Source organism: Buceros rhinoceros, unplaced genomic scaffold (assembly GCF_000710305.1).
Source record: "Buceros rhinoceros silvestris isolate BGI_N320 unplaced genomic scaffold, ASM71030v1 scaffold7109, whole genome shotgun sequence".
In the NCBI taxonomy this organism is placed as follows: domain Eukaryota; kingdom Metazoa; phylum Chordata; class Aves; order Bucerotiformes; family Bucerotidae; genus Buceros; species Buceros rhinoceros.
Window position 1 is genome coordinate 969 of NW_010429667.1, and position 16,707 is coordinate 17,675.

The 16,707-nt window shown below is 45.8% G+C and overlaps 1 protein-coding gene across 1 annotated transcript in view; it reads left to right on the forward strand.

Moving 5' to 3' along the window:
- Window positions 1-6,784: 6,784 nt before the first annotated feature.
- Window positions 6,785-16,707, forward strand: part of PROZ (protein Z, vitamin K-dependent plasma glycoprotein) — a 10,280-nt gene continuing 357 nt past the window's right edge. The window contains exons 1-8 of the mRNA XM_010142711.1: window positions 6,785-6,851; window positions 8,571-8,734; window positions 9,796-9,820; window positions 12,767-12,880; window positions 14,275-14,406; window positions 15,623-15,708; window positions 15,785-15,908; window positions 16,432-16,705. Coding sequence (XP_010141013.1) covers window positions 6,785-6,851; window positions 8,571-8,734; window positions 9,796-9,820; window positions 12,767-12,880; window positions 14,275-14,406; window positions 15,623-15,708; window positions 15,785-15,908; window positions 16,432-16,705 — 986 coding nt within the window. The remainder of the gene's footprint in view (window positions 6,852-8,570; window positions 8,735-9,795; window positions 9,821-12,766; window positions 12,881-14,274; window positions 14,407-15,622; window positions 15,709-15,784; window positions 15,909-16,431; window positions 16,706-16,707) is intronic.

Below are 16,707 nucleotides of genomic sequence, written 5' to 3' on the forward strand. Positions count from 1 at the left end.
CTGTACCTGGGGTGATGCACAAATCTGGGCTCCAGCTCCGTCACCAGCCTCCCACATATTTGCAGAGTCTTGCTGGCATCACTCAAAAATACTCTTGAGCTCCACGTTGGCTCCAACACTGTGTGTTAAAGGGGTTCTGTGGCTGCAGGATTGTCCCTGCAGTCCCCTGGCAGGCTGCCTCAGCTCCACGGGGGTTTCTTCCTCTAGCAAAGCTTATGGAAAGGGGCTGCAAGGTGGGAAGAGAGATCATTGAACAGAAATGGATTTAAAAATAGCAAAGACAGAGGAGATGGGCTGGGTGAGACACAACAGCTAACAGAGAGGTGGGAGTACAGAGGTCCAAGTCACGTGCTGCAGGATGAATTTGGACCCCGTTCCCATTCTGCTAGTGAGACACCAGCTCTGGGCAGGGCTTTCCCCTGCAGAGACTTCCCCCATGCCTGTGGATCTGCTGCCTCTGCCCCAGGGGGTTCCGTACTCAGCAGGGTCCTGCAGGAAACGAGCCAAACCTCACAAAAGAGACTCAGGTCAGACCCCAAAATGAAGCACTTGGTTTTATTACGTCCGTGCAAGGGCAGGTGTCTAACTTAGAAAGCACAATCTGCCAAGACAAACATGAAGTTTTATACCCTATTCCTGGCCGCAAAGTTCCTACCTTGTTTCCCCGTTGGCTGGGTACTCCAAGATTTACAGACTAACCTGTCATGCCTGTTACATGTTACAGGTGATGCTAGATCATGCTACTTCATGCGTAGCATGTCTCATTATCATGAGATTATGCCTCCCCTAGGAGGAGAAAGTAATATTCAGCAGCCTATTAAGCAAGCGCAGTGCTGCTCCCAAAGTCCCGCCCATCTTGAGCAACCCTAGTCTGACAGATTTAAGGTTTTATAATCCCCTGTCCAGTCCTTCCTCTCTTTAATTGCTTTTTGGTTTCTTTCTTGTCTTGCAAGACAACCTCCTGTTTACCTCATCAGGTTCTTGCCATACAAGAACAACGTTCCTTGTTTCTTTCTTGCAGTCCAAACACGGCTCCCACCCAGCTCCACCTCTTCGGCTGGTTTTAGCCATGCTGAGTTTCAGGCTCACGTTTGCAGAAGTTGCTCAGGGAAAGCATCTTGCAGCTGACTGAAATAGCACAAGGTGAAGCCTAGAGTTTGCTTTAATTGGTATTTTGTGAGTACCATTTAAAAAAGATGTATTGGACTGGCTGTACCTGTCCAATGTCCAAGCATTCTTCTGAGCCACTCTACTAGATGATATCTTGGGCCACTTATGTTGTAATGATGAATCTCTTGAGCTGATGGTCACCTCATCATAAATTGCCTGTGTCTCAAATAAAGTCAATGGTCCAGCTGCCCACTGCAGAACAACAAATCAAATGTATTAAACGTTTGGACTTGGAGGTGACTACAGCCCCGTGGCAGTCGTTGGGACTTGGTACTCAAAGGTCATGGGGTGACGCACTGAGTGTTCCACGAGGTTATTGGGAAGAAGGTCTAATCCTGGAGCTGGTCACTTCAGAGCTTGGAGAGGACTGGAGACTCGTGTGTCTAGGCTTGCTGTCCTGCTAAATTTCTTAGGACCTTGCCACAAGGGCAGAAACCTGGCTTAAAGGGGCAGGCTTGGCCCTTCCAAGGTGTCCCGTGGGTGTCAGCCTATCTGAAACCCATGTGCTGACCACAGAGCTCTTTTTTGAAGAAAACCTTGGAGAACGGTGGTAAGACTGGGATGTATTCAGGGTCATGCCTTGGGTCCCCTTGCTGTGGCTGGTCCTCTTCCTTCCTTCATGCTTGCCAAGGGGCAAGGTGGGGCTGGGGGCTTCCCAGGTCATGCTAACTGGGTGTGCTGCTGGTGCCCAAATGCTGTCTCTGTGATGTTTACAGGATTTGCCATGGTGGTGAAGTCCCTGTGATATTTGGGTGGATTTAATTGTGTGTGTGTTTGGGGTTTTTTCTTTTTTCTTTTTTTTCCTAAGAGGTAATTAATGCTTTCCTCAGGATTAAAATACTTCCTGTGTGTCTCAGCTGTTGATGTAGGAAGGAGTCATCCAACCCTCTGACCCTTCTTGGAGGCGAAAAAAAAAAAGGCTTTTAGGAGAAGGTGTGAAGTGGGTGTTCAAACTAGTGTGTCTCCTCCTTACCCAACTACTTTCTTGTGTGAAGAAGCCCCACAGAGAAGTTTCTTGAGGCTGTGAAATAGGTGATGTTTTGGAGGCCGTTGCCTGCTACAGCAGTGATTATGGTTGCAGGTATGGTAGGAATTTTGGTATCAGTCTACCTACTAATCATTCATGGATCTCATTGGTGAGACTTTGAACTGCCAGTCAGACCCGCTGCAGTTTGAAATCCAGCAAACCGGCAGCACTTGCGTCCTGGTCTGGGTGTCCAGGCAGAAATCCAGCAGTGTGATTTGCTCCATTTCTCTGACTGAGCTTAGAGATCTGCACAGCAATCGTGGCTGGAGAGTCCCTTGTAACCCATGGATGATTTGGGGCTTGTTAGGAGCTCTGGAATCTGTCAAGCCAAGAGGTAAGGTGAGACCTATGGCTTCACAAAATGTCTATTTTTAGATGTATTTCTGTGCAAATTATGTTTATCATGAAGGGTTGCTCTGTACACGAAACTTGTAAACCCTGTTTTCCAGATGACAATGCCTGCCAAAAAAAGTATAGGTGTATATTACTGTCTCTCTTTTTCCTGTGCTCACAAGCTGGGTCCTATCAGCTCCCAGACCGCTTGCTGTGTTGCTTTTGACACTCTGTAAATATATAGTGGTGGGTGGCTCTTATTTTAGAGGTGGGCTACCCCCCTTGCTTGGGCTTTGGTGTTATCTTCAAAGGCTGCTGGAGTCTGACCGTTCGCAAGCTTCTCTTAGTTGTTCTTGTCTTCTCTCTTTCTGCACCTGCCTGAAACCTGGAGGTGGAATCTGTGTGAAAAACGAAGCAGCTAAACTCATATTCAGCCCTGAGTTAATCACTGAGATGGAGAGTGCTCCAGTCCTTGTTAAAAGTCTGATTTAAAGAGTAAGGTTGACAGCTCAGCTGGAGATACTTTCCCTGATCACCAGCGATTCCCTGTCTGTCTCCTTTGATTAAGGATGGATTTGTGTGTGGATCTCCAGGCCTGAGGGATCTGTGTTGAAGGAATGCAGAGTACTTGTGGGCAAGACAGCTGTGTGTGTTAAAATGTTAATGTGATGGGAATAAACGTGCTCTGGTGTCTCTTGGGCTATCGGGCAAACCTTTGTGCCTGACAAGGTCACACTGCTGCACAGAGGCGTGTTCCTGAAACACAAACTGTGAGGTTTTTGCTTTGCCAAGAAAAAATAAAGCTGCTTGTGGGATTCTAGTGTTAGAGCCGCTGTCCCTGAAAACACAGGCAGGAGCTTCTGAGGAAACATCCTCCCTTGCAATCGTACCCACACAATTATCAGCCCTGTGGTTTCAGCTTTGGTCCTGAGCTTGTGTGGGGTATGAGGAGTAATGTGGGTAATGAGGAGCTCAGAACTTGCTCTGTGGTTTGCTGTACCTCTAGAGCTGGAAGAGAGCCTCTGGATACAAGAAGGTCTTTGTGCCTCTGGTGAGAAAGCCCTCTGAGGAGGATGGGCGCCTCTCTTGCTGTCACAGGAACCTGTTCAGCTTCTGAGATGTTATCAGTGGGGTCAACACATATGACTTGGGAGCCTTTAAAAAAACAAACAAGGAATAGTTCACCAAGAGCACCTCGGTGACTGGGATTTAGCATCTACCAACCTTTCTCTTCTGCCACACTGAAGAAAAAAGGCTTTAACTGAAACGAGCTGGAAGCATTGTCTGAAGGGTGGCTGGTAATGCAGCTCCGTTAACTCCATGTAGACTGGAAAGATGCTCTCCCTGTTGAAAGGTGAGGGTGTAGGTGGGTAGTGCCACCAGTGGGGGTGACTGGCACAGGGCACCTGGGTGCAATGCTGTCCTTGCTGTACCCCAGACTCCTCCTATCTTCTTGCTGTGCTAAACGCAACTGTGTTACAGTGGGAATGGGAGTAGTGAGCAGAATGAAGCATGTGAGTTTATTGTGAAGGTGTAACCTGATGTCCAGACTGTCTTAGAGATGTCCTGTAGTGAACAGTTAGAGAGCCACTTCTCAGAGCAGAATAACCTTGAACTAGGGGGGTTCTTTACATTTCAAAGCGTCAGAGGAGAGGAGAGGCTGGAGCAGCTCCTGCGAGCCTTCACTTCCTGCCATGGGGCAGGTGCACCACGGTCCACTTCACCTTGAATCATCTTCAGTGTCTACAAGACACAACTGACTGCTGTGCCCGTATGCCACTTGGCAGGAGGACACCCCCAAGGAGAAAGATGGCTGCAAGCCCAGCCATCAGCTTTCATTATTTGCTTAGTGTGGGAGTGATGTTTTCTGGGAAATAATTGCTGTCCCCTTTTGCTCTCTGAGGTGTGTATTTCCAAAAAGCATGTGATAAGAGTTCCTCAGGACAGGTGCCCTCGGCCATACTCATTGTGGCAGAGCTGACAGCAATCCAGGGTCATGAGGGGAGTGGCACTGGCATGTCCATATCACTGCCCCATCACCACCCAGGCAAATTGTCTGCAAACCTGCTTCCCCTGGCTTGCTGCACTGGCTTGCATGGACAACTTCCATGGGAACACTTTGCTAAAACGTGACCAACTAATTCTGTTACTCTATCCTGAGAAACTTCAGATTTTGTATCTGATACTGCATGCAGGCTTCATGCTGGAAAGAGTAACCCTTCAAGCAGGAGGATTAAGTGGGGCTGCAGGAAATCAGGTGCAGGACTCTTTAACGAAACACATCTCCATGTGCTCACTGTGGTAATTAAAGAAATGGAAAAAGAAATCCCAGCAACTCTTCATAAAGAAGGATGTGAGGAAAGGACTGCCCTTTTAAGTCCCTCTCTTTAAGCAATTTTCCATAGCAATATGAAAATTAAACTGTAAAGCCTGCTGCTTTGATATCAATACAGAAAAAGCAAAGTCGGTGCTGTAAGGTACTGAGTACACTGTGGGAAAATTGCAGGTCTGCATTTTTTGCTGGGTTCTGCAAAGTACGGTGCTGACATCAAGTGGTGACATTTTTCATGCCAAAGGGAGCATATGCACAGGGCAATATTCCTTATCACAGAAACGTAAAGGCAAGTCCATGGAGCGATTAATGACTGCAGCATCACTGCCAGGTGCTGCCATGGGGAGAGCTGGCCAGAGGAGTATGGAAAAGCAATGCAGCTGCCGCTGTGCAGGGTGAGGAGGGCTAGGTGAGCCTCCACAGCAGCAACTCAGCACACGAGGTGCTGGTTGAGTCCCCCAGCACCCACCAGATGAGACCACTGGCAACAGCCCCACTTTTCCCATCCAAGAAACCCCCAGCTGGGACAGGTACAGTGGAGTTTGGTGGCCCTAGGGAACTGAGGAAAGCACAGAGAGCTAATTTACTAAATCAAGCTCAACACACTGTTATCCAAAGAGGGTGACAGGCTATCTTCACTAGTTCTGCAGAAATATCAAGGAGGGGGAAATAAATACATAATATTATGAATTGGCTGTGATTAAAATCAAGCTTGATATTAGAAGGTTTTTAACTCCAAGTGAACTTCTGGAACCACATCCCTGCAGATACTCTGAAGGAAAATCCTCCTACATTGCAGTTTTAATGCAGAGGTTAATTGTTTGCTGAAGGCAGTAGCATCTGTGATGTGAGCTGTAACATCAGCCCTGGGTTGGAAGGGACTGGCCTCGCTGAAGCACGAGATCTGCTTCACTAACCTGCCTCGTTACTCACTGAAGCTGGTTTTAAAAGCTGCAGATGATGGGAAGTAAAGTTTTATTTGGGGATTTACCTGTGAATACTCAGACCAATTATACTTCGTTAGAAGAACTGCATACTCAAATAAGATCTGGGAATTTATGACATGAAAACACAAAAGGGCTCTAAGTTTCTAACTCAGATTTAAAAAACACTTTTCCTCTCACTGATTGTTGCTGACCGTAGAAATTGGTTTCCTGCTCTTCCCAGCAGCCTGCCTGTGCTGGGAGGCAAAAAACTCCCTGCAGAACCATTGCCATTACATGCCAATGGGTCTACCCTTCCTCTCATCCTGGGCCACATGTGAGGGCAGCTCTGGCTGCTGGGTGCATGACACCACAGTTGAGGGAGGTTCTCCAGTCCACTCTGTACCTACACCTCTTCTCACAGACTCTGTGTGTCACCGAGATCCTGGAGTCAGGAAGCTGCCCATGCTCTCCTTCATGACTGGGCAGTAGAAACTTAACAGTGAAAAAGAAAAATGCCATATCCATTGAGCTACATCCCTACAGGGGAAATCCCACGCTTGGTTGCTTAGTTGCTCCAAAAGCTGATGGGCTTTGACGAGTGCAGCTAAGCCTTGGCAAATGTTTTGTGGGGACAGTGTATGAAAGAGCCACGTCATAAAATTGATCTCCACAGTCGTCATCCAGCTTATGCTTTGCTATGGTACAAAGAAACGTTCATACTGATCATTTCTCCAGGTTTTATACGGAAATCGTGGAGCAGCTCTCATCAGAGCTGGCAAACCTGCTCCACTTTCAGCCAGTGCACTAAGAGAAGAAGCACTGTTGCACCACTAAGCAGGGTTTTTTCATGTGTTGACATCGAGGCCAGGCTTTGCCCTTAGAGATTTTGTTTTCTCATGAGCAGCTGGACTTTAAACTTCAACATCCCTCATGCAGCCATCTCCCCCAGGAGCTGCGGGAATGCAGGCAGGTGGCCATTAGGCGCCGAGGGTAACAATGGAATGGTGCTCTTGGACAATATTGTTTCTTCTCTCTGCCCTTTTCCTTCAGACAGAGCAGAAAGGTATGGCCTTTGTTTTGTTGGAGCTTTAATTCTTATTTATTCTACTGTGCCTCTGAAAACACAAGTAATTTTTTACCTTGTATCATGTTTACTTTGTAGCCCAGGGTGACATTGCTGAAAATTGTTCCTTGTTTTCCTTACATTTCTCCTGGTTTTTTCCATATAGCTAAGTAAAACTGAGGCAATGAAATTGTGAAGTACCATCATTTACCTCAGGGTAATATTTTGTCTTTTTTTTATCATTCTTAAGGAGTGCCCCAGATATAGTAAAGAGAATATTATTTTATACTTCTAGTTGCCACTGAAACAAAAATAGTCCTGTGAAAGAGGCTGAGATGCATGCTTATTATAGCTTGAAGAAATTTGTGTTTCTGTATTGCCCTTCATGGTTTGTAAAAAAAAAAAAAAAAAAAAAGGAGAGAAAAAAGAAAAGTTCTAATTTTCCCCTAAAGGGCTTTTAAAAGATTGCTCTCCTGACTGGCTGGTCTGTACACTGACAATAAAAAAAAAAAAAAAGGAGCTGGGCAAGGAAGAAAAAGATGGTCACTGTTTAAGAAGGTCAAAATGACCCTGGCAGCAGCAGAAGTGCACTGCCAGTTATGCTGGATGCATCAGAACTACTGCACTGCAAAAAATGTGCCCTGGGGTGTCAGATAACACTTTAAGATGCAAAACAGTCATGGAGATTTTCTTTTTTAATATCACATGCAGGTCTGTTGCTCATCAAATATCCTCCACAAGCATAACAAAGCATTTGTATGCAGTTTCAGAGTAATTCTGTTATTGCTGTCACTTCTTCCAGTTCTAATGTTATTACTTCAACCTTTGTGCCTAGCAGTGCTGGGTCCTCAAACACTGTATAAAATAAAAAAAGAAAACCAAACCCCACAAGCAGTCCCTGCCCCAGTGTGTTTACTTTCTAAGCACAGAAGAACTGACAAATATGGGCTGACACACACACAACCACATAGGGCTTAATGTCAAAGGCAACAGGCGCCAGCACGGCACCAGCAGTCCAGCTGGCAGGAGATTTTTGCTGCGGGCATCAGTGCAAAGAGGAGTTTTACAACCTGATAACTCTCATGTCTTTGATCTCTCCTCTTCTTTGCTCAAATCAAAAAGATTATGGTGTCTTCCACATAAAGGGTGTTGCATGATATAGCCGTTGATATAGCCCTTGTAACTTTTTTGAGCATTGCTGAGGGGTAGCTTTTATTTATTCTCCGTAAGAGAGATTTGATCGAGAGCTCAGCCACATCACAGTTTTGCTTCTGAGCAAAAAAGACGCCTTGAACTAGGACTGAAGGGCATCGGTTTGGAACCATCATCATAAATTAATAGAGATCTTTTCCACTTCTGCTGTTGAGTCTGAAAGCCCCTTGCAGTCTCACAAAATAGACCCTGCCTTTATGATCACAGTTTTCCTCTTTTCCTGGCTATGCCACGGCAGTGCTGCTCTGTGTGTCTGGTGCAGGAAAAAAATGTGTCAGGAAGGGCTTCAAATTCTCCCTGCTGGGGAGCAAGTCAGGCACTCTCCATAAATCAAAGGTCATGACTCCGCAGAGTTTGGGCTGAGTAAGACTCTTTCAGTATATAAGTTTAATGTGGCAGGAACCCTGAATCAGGAGCCCTCATGATTAAAATTGTCTGCTTAATAAAATCTATGTGCAGAAATGAATCTAAGTATTGACGTTAGCATTTTGTTGTACAATGTTCCAGTGTTTATATCAGCTGATGATGCAAACAATGTTATCAAGCGACAGAGGCGTGCCAGTTCACTACTGTTGGAGGAGGTCCTCCAAGGCAGCTTGGAAAGGGAGTGCCTTGAAGAGAGATGTACACATGAAGAAGCAAGAGAAGTATTTGAAAATGATGAAATGCTTGTAAGTGTTTTGTTTTTCAGCGTGCATAATAATAATTACTGCCTTGGTCCTTTACTATCAAATACAGCTCCACAGTCTGCTGCTTCTATTTGGGTTTCTCTCCGTGTGAAATAGTTGCACTTTGCGCCTGAGCAGGTAGAAAGCAGGTGTCTTCAGTGGTCAAAATGGAAATGCAGAGGTCAGCTCTGACACTTTAAAAGTCCCCTCCTGAAAATGACACATCTTGTGCCTTATGGTGTGAAGGTATACGGCTGTTGTCCCATGCTGACCACACACAGTACTACAGCTTCAGCACCTCTTAAGGATCAGGAAGGGCAAGGGGGTGTTGGGATGGAGTGAAACAACTCACCAGCAAGTAAGTGGACCTATAGAAAGAGGTGCGCTTGGTCAGCAGCTGCAAGTCTCCTCATACAAGAGGCCCTCCTGACACATACAGCCGGATGCTGAACACTTTAACAGGAATCTGGGCCGGAGATGGTGTTTGCAGGGAAAGCAGAGGAAACAGCCATTGGGCTGCCCATGGGCGGTCCCAGTGCTTTGTGGAAAGTTGATGGAGACCAGGTACAGGTTGTGGAGAGAGGTGTCCCCCTGGAGAAAGCAGTGACAGAGCCAGCTGCAGTACCCAGGGAAAAGCAGGGCACGTTGTTCCAGCCATCAGTGCTGGTGACCAGCAGCTCCACTTCACGTGGACACCTCTGGCTCCAGCAGCACCTGCTGGGAGCCAAATGGGACAGGACGAGATGGGACAGGGTCACTTCCCAGGCCACAGTGTGCTGAAGAGACAATGGCCAACCAGATTTTTCAGGAAGCCGGATTGCTAAAGCATCCAGCTCTTTCTCTCTTGCCTGCAAAGTGTTTCCTTTCCTTTATAACTTCTTAGGAAACAGTAAAATGAGCAGGATGCAAATCCTGTGGCAGGGCAGAATTTGCAGACATGCAACTGTGTAGATGTTAAACCATAGTATCTATTTTCTCATGTAATGTTTTTGCTTTATCAAAATAATTATAGAAAATTATATTATTTGTGAATTAAAATCTTATTTCTCCCTTTTTTTTTTCAGAAAATGTTTTGGGATGCCTATTATGGTAAGCTGGCCTCTTGATTTCTCTCCTTCATAGCAATATCACACTATGAACATTGTGATTCTGCCCAGTGCTGGGTTTATGGGACTTTGTAGCAGTTTATAGCTGTTTGTCATGTCTCTAATAAAACAGGAGGAAAAACGTTGATGTGAAAGGATTAAAAAAGTAATAAGTAAGTAGGAAAAAACATTTCAAACTGCAAAGCAAGTAACAGTTGAAGGTGAATAGATGTTAACATAATAAACAGGCTCTATCTTTTCCTGAACTTAAGGCTGTTCTGAAACAACCTGGCACCTGAAGCAGCCTGCTTTGCTGATACAAGAGCAGCACAGCTGTACCAGAAAAACCTCCGGAAGACAAACCTAGAGCTTAAACCTGAGTGAGACAAATAGGTGTTAAAAGCTACTGGGCAGTCTGCAATATCTGGACACTCGCACTGCATCATCTCTCGGCAGCCTTCAAGGCAGGAAACATAAAAGCTGAGGGGCTAATGTAACTAGATGCCTCCTGAACAAGTAGCCTAGGGCACCAACTTATGGTGACTATGCCTTATTTCCTCCCTCTTTTCTGTATGCCTCATCCTAAGTTCTTATCTCGTTTTTAACTTAAATTTTATGAATTTCTAATCTTCGGTTTAGACAGTGGATAAGGAGGTGGCAAAGCCAGCAGTCAGTATTAATGTTCTGCAGAAGCCACTAAAACACTGAGTCCAGGGGACTGTTACATAGAAGAATCCCATCAGTGATATAAAAGTTGAAAAGAATTATTTCATTACTCCTGTGAGGGTGGGATTAACTTCTAATTTCAGTCATTGGATGTTAGTACTAAGCACGTCATGCAGGCTTCCTCCCTAGTCTATGAAGGGAGAAGGGCAGCGAGTTGAGAATGATCCACCCAAACAAGCTTAGCCACAATCAGGACACATTACTATCTTTGGCCTCAGGGCACCTTCCTTGCTGTGATTAAAAGCCGTTATGTCCTGTCTTCTTCCTACAGAACTGCAGTGTATGTTTCCCTCTTTGCGATAATCTTTTCTAACGTTTCGAAGAGTGTTACCATGCATCTCCACAGCTTCTTTGCTCCTCACTGAACAAACCCATTTTTTATCCTGTTTTCCAAAGTCTCATTTTCTAGACCTCTGGTATGTGTGTTGCTTTCCTCTGTAGTCCAGGGTGCAGCGGGTGAATCTGCGTTGTGAATGAAAGATGGCAGGGGAGAAAGGCTGAACATCCACCTAACTGCTGGCTCACTCTTTGGTTCTGTTTTGTACTGCTCCACCTTGGTCTCTCTTCAAGTCAAAACTGACATAGTGGCATCTTGCTCTAGTGTGGGTGCATGCAGTCAGGGCACTTGGCCTGAGGCCACGCTTACCCTCTTTTATTTAACAGTGTAAGAACTGAGGTATTGATTTAATAACTTAGCTATTGATAATCTCTCTTTAAACATCATTTTCCAAACAGTTTCGTGCATGTAGTCTGTGTTTTCCTAGCTTGCTTAACGACAACGTCACCTGAGACATTTCTATTCTAGGATGTACACTGATTCCCCAGTAGGTCCTTTATCCTATAATACAATTAGATTTAATTGGTTTGGATTCTTTTGTCTTGAAAAATGCAAGTAGATTGTTACTTACCACCTTCTTATTTTGCTGGGCGCTTACAAAGAGTTTAATCATTCCAATAGCTTTCTAGTTACAGAAATCCTGCTGATTTGTCTAGAATTCCTTGAATCTTCTCTTTCCTCCTTTAATAAAACTAGGCACTAGGTTTACTTTATTATTTTTCCCAGTCTTACAGAACCCAAGCCCAGACATTTTTTGACACTTCCTTACCTGTATTTGAGCATGCATTTCAGAGGATTGAAACCATCTAACTTGCTTCAGGCTGTAGGTGTAGTCCTTCTCTAGGTCCAGGTACCCACTGCTGCTGATGGATGTCCTCACTTCTCAACTCTACCTGCTTACCTGTGCTGATGAGCCCTCCCTACCCCACCCAAAACCCCCCTCGGGAGACCTAAATTTTGCAGGTGTGTGTGGGGAGAAGGGGTGTATGCTGGTGGCACCTTGACTGCAGGGCTGAAGGTGGTAACTGCTTTAAGCCAGTATTTTTGTACCGCTAAAGCCATAAGGTATGTGTGTCCATGACCTGAGCAGATAGTCATTGGTGGGTTTTTTCCCAGTACCAGGCAGAGTTTTCACCCTTCCATCCTAACACCCAATACAGCAGCCCACTGACTGAAGTTAACCTCTTTAATGAGGTTCTAAATTATAGAAAAGTTTGAGAGCATGTCCTGGGATAGGCTTTTTTGACTTGATCTCTGATTGCTTATGTCTACAATAAGCAGTGGTCATTTCAAGAGCACTTCCAAATTCTTTTGGAGTCTTTTCAGTTGGCAGTTGGAAGGTTAACTGGCAGCTCTGCCTGGGGCTTCACCCATAGTGAGGACATCCTCCGGTTTCAATGATTGGTTTATCAGAAAGACCAAGCTTTCTAGTGCCTGTGCTGCTCTGTAATAATTGTACAGATGTGTAAAAGACAGATGACCTCCTATTTTGATGTTGCTTGCTGTGTAATTTTGATGCCAGCTTTTTTTATCCAGTTGTTATCGACCAAACACAGGAGACCTGCAACACCAGTCCCATATTACGTTTGTAACGAGCGCATGAACTGTAATTCAGTGCTTTTCCCTGAAGCAGAGCATCCATCCTCCAGAAGCAGGCTCTGACTCCGGGCACCTCCCAGCCTCTCTGCCAGGTGCTGCAGAGCAGTTCTGTAAACAAAGACTTGGGCTAAAATTACTCCTGAGGAGCAGTTTGGTGAGACATAGCCGTTTTTCTTGCAAACTGCTCTTCGCAACACTTCTCCAAGCAGCTCACGTGCTGGGAAGGGGACCGTGTAGGTTGGGTCAGTGGTGGTGGTGACTCATCCCTCTCCTGTGGCATTTCTTCAGGTGGCAGGAGGTGTTCGTCAAGCCCCTGCCAGCACAACGGCATATGTGAGGACAGCATTCGCGGCTACACCTGCACCTGTGCTGAGGGCTACGAGGGAGAGAACTGTGCTTTCGGTAAGGCATAGCTTCCCTCCTGGTGCCCAGGAGACCACATCCAGCTCTCCCACTATGGCTAATTATCATAGTTTAGGTTAAAACACGCAGTTCTCGGCAGAGCAGCAGTGGTGTGTGCAGCCTGTCTACCAAAATATTACGGCATCCTGAGGTTACACAGGCTGCCTCTTCCCCCTGAACCTCACTTCTCTGGGGACACAGCAAAAGGGCTGAAGCAAGTCCCCCTCACGGGCGGGGTCCAAAGGCAGCTCTGCCACTACCAGCTGCACTGCCCAGCTGCTTGTCTGCCGTGGTCCCAGGTGGTGTGTGGCCTCAAGAACCAGGGCTGATACAGGGTGGCTTCCCAGCCACCCCAGTGCCTCCAAGGCCACACGCACCCATAAGACAGTCCTTCAGGACAGAGGGACTTCAGAAAACAAACTGTTTTCAGTGGAAGTGTGAAAGCCGTAAAGCAAACCCAGATGCTTTCTGGCACATAAACCACCCTGAACCACCTGATCTCTCAGATGTTTACATCTGAGAGGCTCTAACTTCCAGCCCTTTAGTCAGTATTTCTGCTGGCTCCGAGGTCCACGGGGGTGGGAGATGCCCCAGCTCACACAAGGCAAGGGTCATTTTCTGTAAAAAGGTTGTGATTGTGACCAGTTTCTGCTGGAACACAGAAGGTGACACAGCTTGGACCAGCTTGGTTCTGCTCAGCATGAGCCTTACAGAACTACGCTATGTGAGGTTTTTTGCTACCTCTCCACCTATGAGCTACATCCACCATCAAATGGCTGTTCCTCCTGCTGCTTTGTGCTGAAGCTTAAGTGTTAGCTCATCTATGGAAAAGTGACCTAGCGTATTTCAAAGGTGATTAATACTCCTTTTCTTTTCTTTGGCAGCTGTCAGTTTTAGGTTTCTTAGCACAAGCATGAGAAATAAGAGCTATGCCTTTGTCTTTGCTGAAAACCAGAAAGCTTTAGCTGCCTTCTTCCTCAAGGAACACCTGCCTCCTTAACACGTGCAACAGGTCCATCCTACCCCCGCTGCAGATACTTGCTGTTTTGTTTAAGAGAGCAGGAAGAAAACCCATGGCATCCTTCCATGGGTTCACATGGAAGGCCTAGTATGACCCTTGGCTAATGCTCCGCAAAACTCAGAGATGGTCTGGTGCAGGGAGGTGCTGGGTGAGCACAGTTTGCAGTGGGTCTGTGGATGCTGCAGAGAGTCAGCTTTCTCCAGTTTCTGCTTAACAAGGGGAGAAACAATGTGGTGAGAAACACTGAGTACCTACCCACCACCACACAAAGCAAGTGAAAATAAAATGCTCAGTAAAGAGGACTCAAGCTATTCAAGGATACTCCAGCTGAACTGGTCCCAATGCTTTTCCTCCCCTTGTTCTGTTTATTTAGCTAAAAATGAATGCCACCACCAAGCAAAAGAAGGATGTCACCACTTCTGCTACCCAGGAAGTAATTCCTACCGTTGTTCCTGTGCTGATGGCTATAAGCTCGGGAAGGACAAAAAACAGTGCATCGCATTAGGTAGGTGAGAGCAATGAAGTACAGGGAGCACATGCTCAGTGCTGGGGTGGGAAGGCCACCATCTGATATTCAGATGCGACCAGCCTGCTTGGAGGCAAGCGATGAGAAAATCACTGAGCTTCCAAATTGGGCGGAAAAGGGAAGAATCTAGGGTCCACCACCCAAGATGCCACAGCAGTGGTAAAGGAAGCGTTATTTGATCAGAGTTTAAACTTGGGCCTGCAGAGAGGACTTACAGCATCCTACACCTCACTCCCCGGGCCAGGTTTTCCTCTCCTACTCTTGGCAAAAAGTAACTCCACTGAAAACCTGGCTGTTTGTTTGGGAATGAGGTTCAATTGCTTCTGACCAGGCACCTGATGGTCCAGTAAGTGAAGGGCAACATTTGCTTCTGTATTAATTAGTTTGAAGCTTACTAGGTATTTCATTCAATCTCATCTCCTTATAAACTAGATCTACTAAAACCACAGAAGTGTACGTAGGTCCTTGTCTGTATTAGCAAGTAGGGCAGACAAATGGGAGTTGAGCTGTAGAGCCACACTTTTGGTGATGAAGGCTTGATGTCCACACTCAGTGCACTTTTCAGGTGGGCTTTACTCCAGACTAGCTCTACTTTGGTCCTGTGGATGAAGCACTCATGAGCAACGAGAGTATGTTATGTGTGCTCCTAGAGGATGTCTTCTGGCTTAGCTCCACCTGAACCTTATGTGACCCAAGACCATGCCACAAGGTGAACAGAAAGTGTGACAAATGCAGATAACTGGGGATCCACTTGAAAAGCACGTATACTGTATGAACCAGAACACAAAGGCACGCACATCCCTAGAGCAACAGCTTCAACAAGGAAAACTTGATTTACCTTGTCCAGACTGGGCTACAGGTATTCGGCACAATTCATACACAGGATACGAGGATAAGGAAGCAAGCTGTGCTGATGGTTGGCTGGAGAGGAAGCCTCATTTCATTAGTTACAGACACAGTGAAATCTGGTCACCACAAGCCTAACGTAATGACACTAAGTGCCTGGCACCATCGCTAAGCTATTAGACCACAGATGCCAAGCGAATTATTCCCCTTTTCACCAACTGAGAAAATGTCCTTCTCCCTTTCCTTGGTGCAAAAAAGAAACCCCAAAGTCAAGGTGGAAGCAAAAAGGTATTTGCAGGTATTAGTTGTCTCAAAATGATGGTTTTGATTTTTTTAATTCATTTGCTAGATGAATGTGCATGTGGCAGACTTCAAGACAGTGATAATCTGATAAGTGAAACCACGAAGAAACGTGATGAGAGATTTCCTTGGCAGGTATTTCTAGCAATTCGTAAGACCCATCGCTCAACCTCACATGGACAGTGCTAGCTGCCTTTTTGCATTTTCTTAGGTCCAGCTGCTAAACTCGGACGGGAAGGGCTTCTGCGGAGGAGTGCTGCTAAAAAGCAACTTTGTACTGACTACAGCCCACTGTGCCCTTCTGCACAGCCATTTTGGAATCAGGGTTGGTGCTGGTAGGTGCGAAGCACATTTTCACTTGTTGCAGCACATTTTAGTATCCACAAGCTAATTTTAAAAAAAGCTTACTGTAATTTTTGCTGCACAAAAGTACTGCTAAAGGAAGCAAACTTACTGTCATCTCATTTAAGCATCTCAGTTAAGTGTCTTGATCTAGAACTACAGCTGCGACAAGCCAAGCAGAGACACAATTGCTTCTAAAATGCAATTCAGAATTCAGCACCTACGGATAAGCTAGACCAGGTGGCTTTAGAGGTGGCTTTTGTTTCATGTCAAAATTCACTTCTCTTGTTGGGTATCTGTTCTTCCCTCTGGTATTATGCATGCTTCTACACAGCACTAAACATCTGTCGATGTTATATTACTAGTTTACCTTTACTGCAGCAGTTTCAAGAAAGGCACCTTTAGGTTCTCTACTGCGCCTATTTCTTAGCATGACTAGGCAGTCATTGTTTCCAGGGAGTTTTCTGGTCTCTGGTAAATTATTCCTAAAAGCAGTGAAATGTCATTGCTTCACAGGGCCTAACGGAACAAGTGGAACTGAGAAAATAATGCAAGTTAGCAGGAAACACATACACATCCGGTACGATGAAGACACTGGTGAGAACAACATTGCATTACTACAACTCCAAGAGCACGTTGAGTGCAACAACCACCAGCTTCCTGTATGCGCCCCTGAAAGAGACTTTGCAGAACACATTTTAATTCCAAAATTGGCTGGTACAGTCAGTGGCTGGAGAATAGAAGGTGATGATCTTCAAGGTGATGAGTCACAGGTTTCATACCTTCCTGCTG